The following is a 13,963-nucleotide window of genomic DNA, read 5'->3' as shown; positions in this document are numbered from 1 at the left end:
TGGGTTCCTAGTTTTCTAAAGTTTTTAAGAGAGCTCGGGCCCTGCAAAGCACATCCCTAAAACTCCTCCTGCAGCTGCTTTTTGCGAGGAAGCGGGACTACCAGTTAAACATGCTTTAAAGGAGAAAGCAAGAAAAAGGATTATACTTCTGTGTTTGCAAAACCCAAGCAGGACGCCCACTGGGCTGAAAGGCTGGCAGCTCAGTAAACGCCCGCTACGCAAACATAAGCCTTATCCTGTGCCTCTGGTGATTCCAGCGCCCGCAAAACTTCAAAAAAACCCCAACTTGCTCAGCCCACCCTTCCCCACCACTACCCAACCTTGCCCCACCGGCCCCCAGGCGCATTCTAACACGCCGCACTGACCACGCCGCCTTTTCATGCGGTCGCGGTTTACGTCACTTCCGGAGGCGGGACTCATTAGGCGGGGCCCGAGCGGGGAGGGGGAGGGACCCGAGCCGGGAGGGGGAGGGGCGCGGCGGCGGCCAGGTCCGCGCAGGCTCGCCGGAGCCGCAGCCGCCGAGCCGAGCGCTTGACTATATATGGTCAAAGCTGGGGGGCGAGCCGCGCGCGCGGGGCCGCGCTTCCGGGTTCGGCGCGTCCGCAGCGGCAGCGCGCAGGGCAGGGCGCGAGCCGGCCTCGGAGACCCGGCCTCGGACCGCCCCCCCCGCCCCTCTCCGCGCCCTGCACGCCCGGCGCCGCCTTTCGGCCCCTGTCCCCGGGCTCGGCCTCGGCCAGGTCTGATTCGCGGCGCGCGCGGCCCCTGGAGGCTCTCTGGCGAGCGCGGCGCGGTAACAAGTGGGCAAGGATGCCGTACGAGATCAGTAAGTGCCGCGGCCCGGTGCGCCCCCCGCCCCGGGGGTGGGCGCCCGCCCTGCCTGCCTGCCTGGCCCCCTCGGCCATCGGCCGGGTGCGGGCGGTCCGGCGAGGTCCGCGGGGCGCGGGGGAGGGGTGCGGGAGCCGGCTGGTGAGCGCTCCGTCGCCCTCCCGGGGGCGCCGGGCGGCAATCCCTGGCCGGCGGGGGAAGGCGAGGAGGGCGCCCCAAAGTTGACGATGCGGTCGGGGCCCCGCGGAAGCCCCCGTATCTCCCTGCAGGGCCTGGATAAGGGAGCGCGCGGACCAGGAAGTCGCACCCGTCCCCTGCGCTCCTTCAAAGTGGCGGCCGCCCCTCCAGGTTGGAGGCAACAGGTGACCGGCAGAGACCGGTCCAGGGCCGCCCCCCCTTCTCCTTTTCTCTCTCCCCTTTTCCCTCCCCTCCGCCTTCAGCCCGGCGTGGGGCTGGCCCTCAGGTGCCTGGCTGCGTTTGTGTCTCTGCAGAGAAGGTGTTCGCCAGCCTCCCCCAGGTGGAGAGGGGTGTCTCCAAAATCGTCGGCGGCGACCCCAAGGGCAACAATTTTCTTTACACCAATGGCAAGTGCGTCATCCTAAGGAACATAGACGTGAGTACCTCGCCTCCCCCGTTCCACCGGCCGCCGCCCGGATGCCGGTTCTTTCCCTGACCACCCGCCCAGCTCTGGGGTGAATCCTACCCCTTGCACCCTCTCCCCTCCGGCCTGGCGGCCTGGGGCGAGGACGCCACGCCCCCCTCAGCCTCGGGGACCACACCTCGGAAGCCCAGGGAGACAGTTGCAAATTTATCCAGACCCAAGTCTCTTTCTCCGTGGGGGAAGCCGAGGCTCAGATTTAGTTCCCTTCAAGTGAAGGGCTCTGGGTTTGAGAGATCGGACCTTGACCCTTGAGGTGCTTGGTGACTCGGCCTCTCTGAGCCCCGGTTTACTCATCTGTAAAATGGAGATGACTTGGGGCTCCCCGGCTTGCCCTGCTGGCCTGGGCCCCCCTGATTGAGACCCTGCATGCTGGGCGGACACCCATACTCATGGCACACCCACGGTCCCCCAGTGTGGCAGAAGCGGGGCTCACACCCAGGTCTCTACCCTTCCGGCCTGGTCTTCCCTTTCGCGGGGTCTGAGCCCCACTGCAAAATAAGGAACCAGTTTATCCCCATGAATCATCTGCACAGGCCTCCTGTACCCAGGCTGAGAAGCCTTCTAGAGCCCATTCCTTGGGAAATCCTCGAAAATATTCCGTTACTTCTCTGTAATCATCGATATGACCTGGTGTGCTTGTCAGTCTCCCCACTGCTGAGATTACACACTGAAATCTTTGCTGTGCCTAGACTGAGTGGGGGGTGGGGGTGGAAGCCGGAGGTACCTACATGACCATTCCCTAGTGTCTGGGGGTGAGGAGGGTTCTCTGAGCTTCCTGGGTGGGGCTTATACACAATCTGTAAGCGGATGGCTTTGATTGGTGATGCCCCCTCAAGGGATGTCAGCTTAAATTCAGGGTATGTGGGTGGTTACCCCTGGGGCACTGGAACTGTCCCTCTGGAGATAGCCTTGCTTTCTGAACCTCAGAGCTGGCTGAAGCAGTGCAGGGGCTCTGTGGTCTTGGTGTCCTTGTCTGTGAGGTCTGAGATGCTGCTGGCTCTGCTGCCGCACCCCTCTCCGCCCCACCCCCAAGCAGTGTGCTGGGAGACAAAGCTCCATTTGGCAGTTTCTGCCCTGCCCAGGATGGCTTGGCCCCTCACTTGAAGGGGTGGGTGTGTGTGAATGTGCTTTGAAGGTGCTAACAGCTCCTCTGCTAGACACAGATTCCTCGAAAGCTGATCCCGACTCACTCAGAACTGGGGAAAACATGGGCAAGGACTTAGATCGTAAAGATCCAGAGGTCTCTAGAGAGCTTCTGAGATATTGAGAAAAGAAAAGTTGAGATGGCCCTGAGTAGATAGATACTGTAGTTTATCAAATAAAACGAGTGAAGGCATTCTCAGGGATACGGGGCAGCGGAATGAATGCTTAGGTTTGCCCCTGACAAGGCACGCACACGTCACAGCGGGCTATACTCACTTCCAGATGGGAGCCTGCCCATGAAGACCTACTGTGTGTCTGGTGCCATGAAAGGTTCTTAACCTGCAGCTTCTCCTTTAAACTGCCTCTTCCCCACCTCCCCGATCCACCCGCCCAGGGGACCCACTGCTCAGAACAGGGGTCCAGCTCAGCGAGGTAGTAGTAAGGCAGCCAGTAAACGGAGCCGCTTCCAATGGAGACGCTGTTTACGGTCACAGACAAGCACCCTCTTTGCAGGAGGCATTCCCTAACTTACGGAACCTATTCTGTTTTCTGCTTGCTTGTTCTTCTGAGCTTTTTTTTTTTTTTTTAAATAATATTTATTTATTTTTGGCTGCGACAGGTCTTTGTTGCAGCACCCAGGCTTCTCTCTAGTTGAGGCACCTGGCTTAGTAGTTGCAACATGAGGGCTTAGTTGCCCCGAGGCTGGAGGGAATCCCAGCTCTCCAACCAGGGATCGAACCCATGTCCCCCATATTGCAAGATGGATTCCCAACCACTAGACCACCAGGGAAGCCCCTCTTCTGAGCTTTTCATCCTTAGCAGTACCCCCTCGAGTTTGCCATTCTCTTTGGAGGGCGCGTCTGCTTACCTTTCCCATCTGTTTAAGTGTCTTCAGGGCCAAGACAGCACCGGGGTGCAGGTGTGTTCCTCCCACCCTGTTCAAGAAGTCCCATCAGGCATTTAGGCTTTTGTTTGATGGGAGCGGACCATTGCTGCTCAAGTCAAGGTGGGAATAATTTTTGTTAGGGCAGAGTATTCCTGGGGGAAAAAAAGACACTACTTTCATGAATATTGAAATAGGAATTCAGTCTGGTTAGAATATAGGCTGAGTCCAGAAGAGACACGAAAGGGAGGAGGGGACCAGATTGGGAAATGTCCGACAGAACGTCTGATGGGCGGCTTACACTGAACACGCCCTCCCCACAGTTGGGTTTCCCACGTGCTCATCCTCAGAATGGCGACCGCCACTCTGCCAGCTGTTCTGGCCCCAGCCTTGGACTTCCCCTTTCCACACCATATTTAGTTCTCCATTGAGTCCTATTGCCTCTGCATTCAAAGACTTCTGAATCTGACGATTTTTCACTGTTTCCACCCTCATCGTGCTATCTTGCCTGGACTGCAAAAACCAAAGGCCAAACTGGCCTTTCTCCCTGACCCTCCTCCAGCCTGCCCTCATCACTGCTGCTGGACCAGTTATTAAAATACGGGGTCGAGCTGTTCCTTGGCTCTCCCATCCGAGACCGATGGTGCCCTGTCATCCAGCCTTGCATCCCCGACCTCTCCTTACTGCCAGCTTCCCTCCCTGGGGCTCCAGGCCCCCGGGTTCCACGCCCCCTCTGGAGCTTGCTGCGTGTGGGTCTCCAGACTTGAGCCTTGCTGTGTCCCTTGTCTGCACATTCTTTCCTCAAATAGCAGCATGGCTCGCTGCCCATTTGCTGTGGCAGCTTCACCTCCTAAGTGGCCCTCCCATCCTGGCCTTCCAGGAGCCAGACGGCGAGTAGCCACTCTCACCTGCCATGTCCCGGCCTAGCACAGCGCCCGGCACGTAGTCCGGTGCTCAGTAAGTCCCTTCTTGATTGAAAGGCAGGCTGTGTGGCGGAGATGATAGGCAGCCACAGAAGGTTTACTGTATGGAAGTAAGAAAGGCTCCCCTGGTGACTCAGATAGTAAAGAATCTGCCTGCCATGCAAGAGATGCAGGCTCGATCCCTGGGTCGGGAAGATCCCCTGGAGAAGGAAATGACAACCCACTTCGGTATTCTTGCCAAGAGAATTCCATGGACAAAGGAGCCCTGAGAGCTACAGAGAGTTGGACACGACTGAGTGGCAGATACCACCTTTATTCCCGCCAAGCAGGCGTCAGGCCCTTGCTAACCTTCCACTTGGAGCCACAGCTGTCCTTCACTTTGCTGCCTTCAAAGTTGCTTTGTGAACCCAGCATCACGGCACTTCTCAAGCTGGCGGCAAAGAGCGTTTCTCATCTGTTTTTCTCTCAATACATTTGATTGCCACACCTAGGAGAGGAGAGGAAATTCTCTGCTGGGTTAAAAGCAGGCAGTGAGATGGCCATCCAGAAAGGAACATTCCAGAAGGAGGGAGCCTGATACACTTGTACTTTTGAGGCCCTGTTGCCCCGTGCCCGCAGTGTAGTTGGAAGGTTCCTCCCCGCTCCCAGTGGCTGTGAAGGAGCCTCATCACGTTCTAAGCCGCCTGGGATCACTTCCCTGTAAACTGGCTCTGGCAAGTGAGTGCCCGCTGCCAGTAGCAGCCAGCAGATCTGCTACACAGACAGGTTTGGGGCCTGCTTTTAAAGCTCTGCAGTCCCTACATTCCAGAGCTAGAATGTACTATATGTGTGTGCAGTAGTCGCTCAGACTGTGACCCCATGGACTGTAGCCTGCCAGTCTCCTCTGTCCGTGAAGATTCTCCAAGCAAGAATACTGGAGCGGGTTGCCGTTTCCTTCTCCGGGGGGTCTTCTCACTATATACACACACGCACATATGTGGGGAAAATGATTATGTGAAGTTGAATCCCAGGGGTGTAGTGTTTGTAGCAGTCTGGTGTTTCTGTGCTTCAAGCACGGGCTCTGTGGGCTCATCGTCAGGAGGGCAGAGGCCAGCTGGCATGCGTGCCGCGTGCTTAGTTATGTCCAACTCCGTTGTGATCCATGGAGTGGGTTCCATGCCGTCTTCCAGGGGATATTCCCGACCCAGGGATTGAACCTGCGTCTCCATGCCTCCTGCATCGACAGGTGGGTTCTTTACCACTTGGGCCACCTGGGAAGCCCTGGAGGCCAGCACTGATTTTCCCATGGGGTGACCTACTGCCAGTCAGCGTGCAGAAGGACCACCTTGGGCGTCCCCTTCAGGTGGGGGTGGGGTGTGTACACGAAGGGACAGATGGCCACCGGAGGACCGACCTTGTCCCTTCTGTCCCATGACACGTGCCTCAAGTCCCTGCCCCCTGCCCAGATTGACTGCGTGCTCTATGGGCAGCATGGAGATAGTGCCCCTTCCTGTGGAGCTCGCTGCCTTGGGTGGGACTGAAACGGGGCGCCTGAGGACAAAAGGAGGTGGCGTGTTTGATCGCCACCTGGACAGAAGGCCAGCGGGCAGCACAGACAAGGGGTCGGGCTAGGAGAGCTCTGGGGTCCTGTGGTCTGACCTTTTAACAAGCAAGGATGCTGGGCTCAGAGAAGGCTCCAGAGCTCTTGGGGGGTCCCGAAGGGTGGGGCCGTGCTCCACTGGCTTCTGGGCTAATGATCTTCAGGTGCTTGTGCTGTGATGTTAGTGTCCACCCATTGCCAGTCATCTTGGGAGCCCCCCCCACCCTGAGTGTCAGCTGGCTCAGGGGGTCACTTCCACTTCTCTCCCACCCTCCTTGCCCCCTCCACTTCCTGTGCTTGAGCCTGACTTGATCCTGTTATAGGTGTATATAAGCACCTGATTTGTAGCGGAGCCCAGGCCTGGCTCTGGACACTCCCCAGCAAAGGCCAGTCCTCACGGAGCTCACCGTCTCCAGGGGAAACCGACAGTCAGGACTGATGCCGAGAGGCAGAAATGTGCCAGGAGGTGTCATCCCAGGGGGCCTTAAGCAGCTGGGGGCCCAGGAAGGGACCAGTCAGGTGGAGCAGGGTTGGCAGGAGAGTCCCGCACAGGTTGTTGACCCTTGTGGCTGGAGCCCTGGGGTGGGGGGAGTTATAGGCAGGCAGGAGAGGGTGCTGGACTGGTGCTGGGGGTCAGGCCACCCCACCGCAGCCCAGCCCTGGCCCGAGGCCACCAGAACCACTAAAAGGTTCAACAGATGAGCCGTGTTGTCAAGTCAGTGGAGAGACTGTTCTGTAGCTAAGGTATGAGGCCGGTGCATGCATGCTCGGTGTGTCCCACTGTTTGTGACCCCACCAGCTGTAGCTCCCTAGGCTCTCCTGTGCATGGAATTTTCCAGGCAAGAATACTGGAGCAGGTTGCCATTCTGCTTCCCCGGTGGGATCTTCCCCACCCAAGGATTGAACCCATGTCTCCTGCATTGGCAGGCAGATTCTTCACCACTTCACCACCTGGGGAATTCATGTGAGGCAGGAGGGAGGCCAGTTTGGCTGCTCGAAGATGAAGGCATCGTCAGCTGCTGCATCCAGCCCTTGGTCCTGACGTTTCCCACACACATTCCTCGTCCTGCCAAGCCCAGCCAGTAGCCTTGGTGCCCAAGGTTAAATCAGTGGTTCTCAGTGAGAGGCAGTTTTGCCCCCACCCCCACCCTGTTGAGGGGTATTTGGCAATATCTGAGGACATTTTTGTGCTACTGGTATCTAGTGGGCAGAGGCCAGGGGTGTTGCCAAACATCCCACAATGCACAGGACTGTCTTGCAACAAAGAGTTCCCCAGAAATGTCAGCAGGGGTGAGCGAAGAACCCCAGTAGGTAACATCCTAACTCACCAGGTTAGCGCTGTAAAAGAAGCGTGTCCTCAGCATTTTGGGAACAAGAGGAAAGGGCCAGCTGTGTCACAGAGCCTCGAGGAAGGTTTCTGGAGCAAGGGCACTTTTGAGTTGGGTTTTGGAGGGTGAGTAAGAGTTTTCCAGGAAGGGGGGTTGAGACAGCAGAGATGGGGGAGTCTGGCAGGGAATACAGGGGCACGGAGGTGGGCAGAAGTTGAGCTTGTGTCCTCTCAGCACTGTTGCGGACTCACTGTGGGCTTTGGGTGTCTGTCTTATCCTTTGTTGCTGTGTGCTTGCTTGGTCGTGTCTGACTCTTTGCGACCCCATGGACTGTAGCCCACCAGGCTCCTCTCTCCATGGGATTCTCCAGGGAAGACTACTGCAGTGGGATGCCATGCCCTTCTCCAGGGGATCTTCCCGACCCTAGGACCAAACTCACGTCTCCTGCATTGGCAGGCGGGTTCTGTACCATCTGAGCCACCATTTCTTGCCCTTGGCAGGGAGGCAAAGAAAGGGTTGCAGCAGAGCGGCAGCCCTGTGCCTGGTTACACGGTGGGGGCTGACCCTAGCCCCCACAGTCTCCCCTCCTGACCCCTCTGAAGGCCCTGGGCAGGCAGAGGGAAAGAGGGACAGGAAGGGAGGTGGCATCATGCTGGGCCCAGCAGGGAGTGGTGTGCCCACTCTCACATGGGGGGACCCCCTGGGAACCCCTGTTCTAGGGCTTGGTTTGCTTCAGGGGCGGGGCTGGGCAGGGAGCCAGAAGGAAGGTTCTGGGCGTGGCCACTCCCACCCACCTCCATTCAGACTATACACTTCCAGGCGGGTGGCTGGGTAGCTAGCTGTCTCCATCGCTGCAAACCTCTGTTCCCTGAGTTAGGAGTCAGGCTGACAGTGACTCCAGACGTAGGTAATGGAGAAGAACCAAGAGGAGCAAGGCTGCTCAGCTGAGTTCAGGTCCCAGTCCCCCCCACTTACTTGGGCACATCCCTCCAAAACTCTCTGCCCCACCTCTTTGCCTGTAAAATGGGGTCCTAAGGTTACCCATAGGTACTGTGAGGTTTCAAAGAGAATCAACTGAAGGGTCACCCCAGCTGTCTGAGAGTAGTCATCAGCATATGATGGTTGTGTTTTCAAAAATGGCTGCTGGGGACTGGCATGCCCCAGTCTTTTCAGAGGGTGGGGTGCAGTGGTCAGAGTTGTAGTGGTGAATCAGATCTGGGCTCTGCCCTCTGTGGGGGTCCACTTGGTGAGAAGCTTTGCAGGTGTAAGAATGACATATGTCCAAGGCAGCAAATAATAAGGGTCGGAGAGTAGGGAAGGTAGTGTGGGCTTTCTGGGCTGGGAGAGATCATTTCTACCTTGGAGCATCAGGGAAGGCTTCCTGGAGGAGGCGGGGAGCCTTTGCCCAAGCGTTAGAAGGTAGTTTGGAGAAGGTCATCTGGGAAGTAAGGAAGGTATTCCAGCCTGCAGCGAAAAAAGGGAAGAATGTCAGAGCGAGTGACCTACTGGAGGAGGGCAGGGGCAGAATGGAAAATGGACTCTGGACTGTGGCTTAGGGCTGCTTCCTCTGGATGAGAGAGGGAGCCTCCAAGGTCGAGCGGGATGGGCTGGCTGAACCGTGGACTGAGCCTCTAGGTTCAGTTCTGCAGGGCTGGAAGCAGAGAGGTTTGTGGAGCTGCTTGGCAGTCACTGAGTTGGGTCCCCCGTGAGCAGAGGGCCCCGCAGGTCACATTCGCCGTGCAGGTCGGTTTCTAGGGCCTGCTTTTAGGAACTGGGTGTGTCTAGAAAGCCAGGGCTCTGGAAACTTAATCCTCCAAAAGGTCACTTTGCCTGGAGTTTGGAGGAGGCCGCCACGGGCCATCAGCAGCTCCAGAGGAGCAGGGCTGTGTCCAGTGGCTTCACTGATGTGGTGAGATGTCCACAGGATTCCAGGCGTGCCGAGGCAAAGCTGCCATGCCCTGTGGCTGGGGCCACCCCTTAACCTTACCTGTAAAGTGCCGTGGTGACCTCTGGCCTCAGAGGACACAGGAATGTGAAAGCTCCTTTGGGGGCGGGGGGTGCTTTAGGAATTCTCCCTTCCACGTGTGGAAAGGTATGGGGAGAGAATGCTTCATTTGCTGGGCTGGGGATGGCCCTCCACACACAGGTGGGAGGTGGGAATGGTCCAGGGTCCTCTGAATGTGTGATCAGAGTCTGGACATAGAGCCTGGTGCGTTAGTGGAAGGCAGAGGGGTCAGTTCAGATGTTGTCACGGTATTGTCCTGGTCCCAGAAGGGGCAGGAAAAACTGGAATCTGGCCAGGGTGGGAAGATGAGGTGGATGGACTTGGGGCAAGCCTAGGATCACAGGGCAGGGCAGGGCAGGGCAGGGCAGGGTTGAACAGCGAGCCGGTCAGGGCCGGGGCCGGGACAGGCCTGGGGTCAGAAGTGGGGTTTGCAGAGGGACACGCCAATGGTGGAGGGTGGGGGGCAGGGCTGGGATGTGCCTCGGGACCCAGCGAGACGACAGGAGGTTTTCGCAGGCTCTGCCCACATCCGCTAGGCATCCATGGGCCTCAAATGCCAAGGCTTCCTTCTGGTTTCTGCCTGAAGCCCCTGTCCCCTGATGGGGGGGGTGGTGGGGGGAGGAGGGCAGGAAGGAAGTCCCAGGGGAGGGGCGCCCCAGCCCTGCACAGCTGGGTTTGCCATGAGCCTGGGCGGTCACAGACGCTTTGGGGACAGGGAGGCGTCCCCTTTGGCTGGGGAGCTGGGGGCGGGGTTTTGCTGCTGACTCTGTTTGCTGTGTTCAGCCTGGAGAGCTCGCCCCCAGTTGTGTTGGGAATGTGGACGGGGGCGCCGGGACTGACCCAAGGTTTCACTCGCCCCAGCTGCTTTAGGGGAAGGATCTGTAGGGGCAGGACTGCCTCCCAGGACCACTGTTTAACTCACCTTCCACTTCTCCACGTGACCCCCGCCCCTTCCCGCTCCCCTTTAAGGGCAGGGCCGGGCTGGGCATCACCGTGGGCATGAGTTCCCCTGGGGGTTGGTCTCCTACCTGTCGTGCCTACATGCGGGCCTGAGAGCCCTCCGTCAGCCTCAGAACACAGGCCTTGGAGCCACCGGGCCACAGGCCGCTTTCGCCAGCTTCTCTATGAGGGAGGTTGTCCTTGTTAGAACGTTCCAGTCCAGAGGGCTAACCTGGGAAGGAGCAGGTTGGGTTCGGACGGACGTTTACTGGATCCTACACATCATCGTTTTATTGCAGGGTAATCTAGGGACAATAAAATCCGTCCGTTTCAAACGCACAACTAGAGTTTTGACAAATTAAAAGCTTTCCAGTCACTCCCATGGGCCTCTCCACCCTGCCCCCCACCCCCCAGGCCCTGGCAGCCCCAACGACAACCGGCTTTCTGTGGCCTGTGGGCTGACCTTTCCTGGACTTTGATCAGAACGGACTCCTGCCGCGCGTTCTCCTTTGCATCCAGCTTTGTCATTCAGTGTGAGGCTTTCGAGGCTCCTCCTGTGGTTGAGGGGCCTCAGCAGTTCGTGGCCTTTTGTTGCCAAGTAGTGTTCCCCTGGGTGGACAGCACTGTTTGCTTCTGCAGACACCTGGGGGTGAACCTTTGGGTCGGTTGTTCTCCGCTTAGGGACTGTCATGAACTTTCATGTGTATCTTTTTGTGGGCATGCACTTCTCTTTCTCTTGGGTAAATACCTAGGAGTGGGGTTTTTGCACAAATGTTATGTTTAACTTTATAAATAACCAGCCCAGCTCTTCCAGCTGTATTATTTTACATTCCCCCCAGCAGTAGATAAACATTCCAGACTGTACCCCACCCATCCTTGCGACCATTTGGTGACGTCAGTCTTAATTCTCTTGACTCTCCTGGGTATAGGGTAGTTTCTCACTGTAGTTTTCTCACTGATTTGCGTTTCCCAAAAGGCTAATGACACTGAGCACCTTTGCACGGGTTTATTTGCCATTCAGAGTATCTTTAGATGGTTGATGTCTCTCTGATTTCACTTTTTGCTTATGTTTATTCTGCATTGGATTAATGTATGAACCACATATGTTAAGTACCTACTCTATCATGTGACACTAAGTCCTAGGGGTAAAAGGGCTGTGTAAACTTTTACCCCCCCCCAAAAAAATATAATTGAGCATCTGTCGTTTGCTAACTGCTGTGATGATTAAAGGAGATAGATGCACATGGAGCAGGTCAAAGAGGAGCTTGAGGAGAGGGATACGGGGGCCACGGACCGTGGTGTGTGTCCTGTTAGATGCTTTGCAGGCACAGGAGAGAGAGGGGCTGTCACGGCAGGCTTCACACAGATGGCTCTTCAGGCCTGATAAGTGGGTGTTAGCAGGCAGGGAGAGGTGTTGCTGGCGAGGGCACAGCATTTACGGAGACCGGGGGGCTTGCAGGAATGGTAGGAGGGTGGTTGCCGAAGCAGGGACTTAGCAGGATGCTTCTCTGGACTCTTTGGGTGAGGGGGCGGGCGATCCTGTGGCTAGAAAGAAGCTGAGAAGAGTCCGGGCCTCCGGCCTTGTTGAGGGGCATTAAGAGACGGGGATGGGGAGACTGCGAGGTGGTCAGAAGAGGTGGGGGCAGTTGGGGAGGCGGGTCAGATGCGCCCGCAGCAGCCTCCCTGGGACCCGATGCGTTCAGAGCCCGTAGCTGCTCCTTTCACAAGGCACTTGGCTCCTCAGCACATATCGGCGGGTGTCGGGGATTAGATGCCTGGCGCTCTCTGCCCTCCTGGGAGGACGCTGGGTTCTGATGACAGAGCATCTGAGCACAGGGCCACAGGTTTGCTGTGTGTGCCGGGGAGTGCCGTAATCGACTTTGATAAATTGTACATTTAAGCTTGATGACTGAGTCCAGAGAGCTGCTCCTGATCTCCGACGCTGGCCCAGTTCTCACTGCAGAGTCCAGCCAGCCTTGGATTTGAGCCACGAAAGGGAGTTTCCCAAATCGAGGGATTTGAATGAGGAAGGGCCCCCCAGCTGCCTACCCGTCTCTGTGTTCCTGCTTCTCCAGGCCAGAGGCTCCGGTTTGGGTCAGACCCCACCTGGCAGCCTGGGGAGAGCTGGTTCGGAACGGGGGAGACTCGCTCTGGGGAGCTGGACTCAGAGAAGGCGGCAGCCCCCTACAAGTGGGAGAAAAGAGTTGTAGATTTTTTTTCCTAAGGAAATTTTCATGTCCCATGTGTATTTCGGAAGTACGTATTTGTTTGGCAAGTACCAAAAGAAAGCAAGTCACCTCACATATTATACAGGAGTTAAATTGCCTAGAATTCTTGTCACCCAGGCAGGTAAGTGTACTTCTGGGGTTTTCCTTATGGAGGTTTTGGCGTCTGTATTTGTGTGTGTCCGTGGGTCATTTTCCCACCCAACTCCGTTAATCCGGAGAGTGGAAAGCAAGTTTGCCTGCTCCTGGGTTGCCTGTGTTCATTCTGGTCTCCTCCCTGCAGAATCCGGCCATTGCGGACATCTACACGGAGCACGCCCACCAGGTGGTGGTGGCCAAGTACGCGCCCAGCGGCTTCTACATCGCCTCCGGAGGTACCTGTCTGTCCGCGTGCATGGCTTCCAGCTGCATGTGATGTAGCCCACCCCACCCTCCGCCCCGAGTCCTGGGAGCCTGGCTTGGGAAGGTTGGGGGGTTGGGTGAAGGAGGCAGGGACGAAGGTCCAGGAGGGTGGGGATGGTGGGTGGGGCAGAGTGGGAAGTGTAAGCCACCAAGAAGCCCTTTGCCAGAGCTGTAGCTGGCAGTGTTCCAGCTGATTCCAACTCAGAGGTCAGCGGGTTGCTCACGAGCCGTTAGGGCAGCTGTGTTGTGATGTATCAAAGCCCATTGAATGTGTGTGTGAGTGAGTCAGCGTGTGTGTTTCTGACTTGTAGCTTTGCCTCGTGTGTGTTTCTGTGTGAGTGTGTGTGTGTCTGTGTGTGTTTCTGTGTTTCTCTGTGTGAATGTGTGTGTGTGTATTTCTGACTTGTAGCTTTGCCTCGTGTGTGTTTCTGTGTGAGTGTGTGTGTGTCTGTGTGTGTTTCTGTGTGTTTGTGTATGAGTGTGTGTGTCTGTGTTTCTGTGTGTGACTGTGTGTGCGAGTGTGTTTCTTTGTGAGTGTGTGTGTGTGTTTCTGTGTCTGTGTGTTTCTGTGTGAGTGTGTGTTTCTGTGTGTGTGTGTGTTTCTGTGTGTGTGTTTGTGTGTGTGTTTCTGACTTGTAGCTTTGCCTCGTGTGTGTGTTTCTGTGTGTGTTTGTGTGAGTGTGTGTCTGTGTGTGAGTGTGTGTGTTTCTGTGTGAGTGTGTTTCTTTGTGAGTGTGTATGTTTCTGTGTGAGTGTGCGAGTGTGAGTGTGTGTCTGTGTGTGACTTGTAGCTTTGCCTCATGTGTGTGTGTTTGTGTGTGTTTCTGTGTGTGTGTTTCTGACTTGTAGCTTTGCCTCATGTGTGTGTGTGAGTGTGTTTGTGTGTGTGTTTGTGTGTGTGTGTTTGTGTGTTTCTGTGTGTGTGTGTTTGTGTTTCTGTGTGCGAGTGTGTTTGTGAGTGTGTGTGTGTTTCTGTGAAGTGTGTGTGTGTAGCTGACTTGTAGCTTTGTGTGTGTGTGTGTGTGTGTGTGTGTCTGTGTGTGTGTTTCT

The 13,963-nt window shown here is 56.6% G+C and overlaps 1 protein-coding gene across 2 annotated transcripts in view; it reads left to right on the top strand.

The window, feature by feature from the left end:
* Positions 1 to 565: 565 nt before the first annotated feature.
* Positions 566 to 13,963, top strand: part of WDR1 (WD repeat domain 1) — a 40,947-nt gene continuing 27,549 nt past the window's right edge. For both annotated transcript variants that reach the window (XM_060417674.1, XM_060417675.1), the window contains exons 1-3: positions 566 to 823; positions 1,317 to 1,438; positions 12,795 to 12,885. In XM_060417674.1, the coding sequence (XP_060273657.1) occupies positions 808 to 823; positions 1,317 to 1,438; positions 12,795 to 12,885 (229 nt within the window). In that variant the 5' untranslated portion in view covers positions 566 to 807. The remainder of the gene's footprint in view (positions 824 to 1,316; positions 1,439 to 12,794; positions 12,886 to 13,963) is intronic.

The sequence above is a fragment of the Ovis aries genome, chromosome 6 (genome assembly GCF_016772045.2).
Source record: "Ovis aries strain OAR_USU_Benz2616 breed Rambouillet chromosome 6, ARS-UI_Ramb_v3.0, whole genome shotgun sequence".
NCBI lineage: Eukaryota > Metazoa > Chordata > Mammalia > Artiodactyla > Bovidae > Ovis > Ovis aries.
Note: the sequence above shows the minus strand (reverse complement) of the source record. Positions and strands in the feature narration are given on the sequence as shown.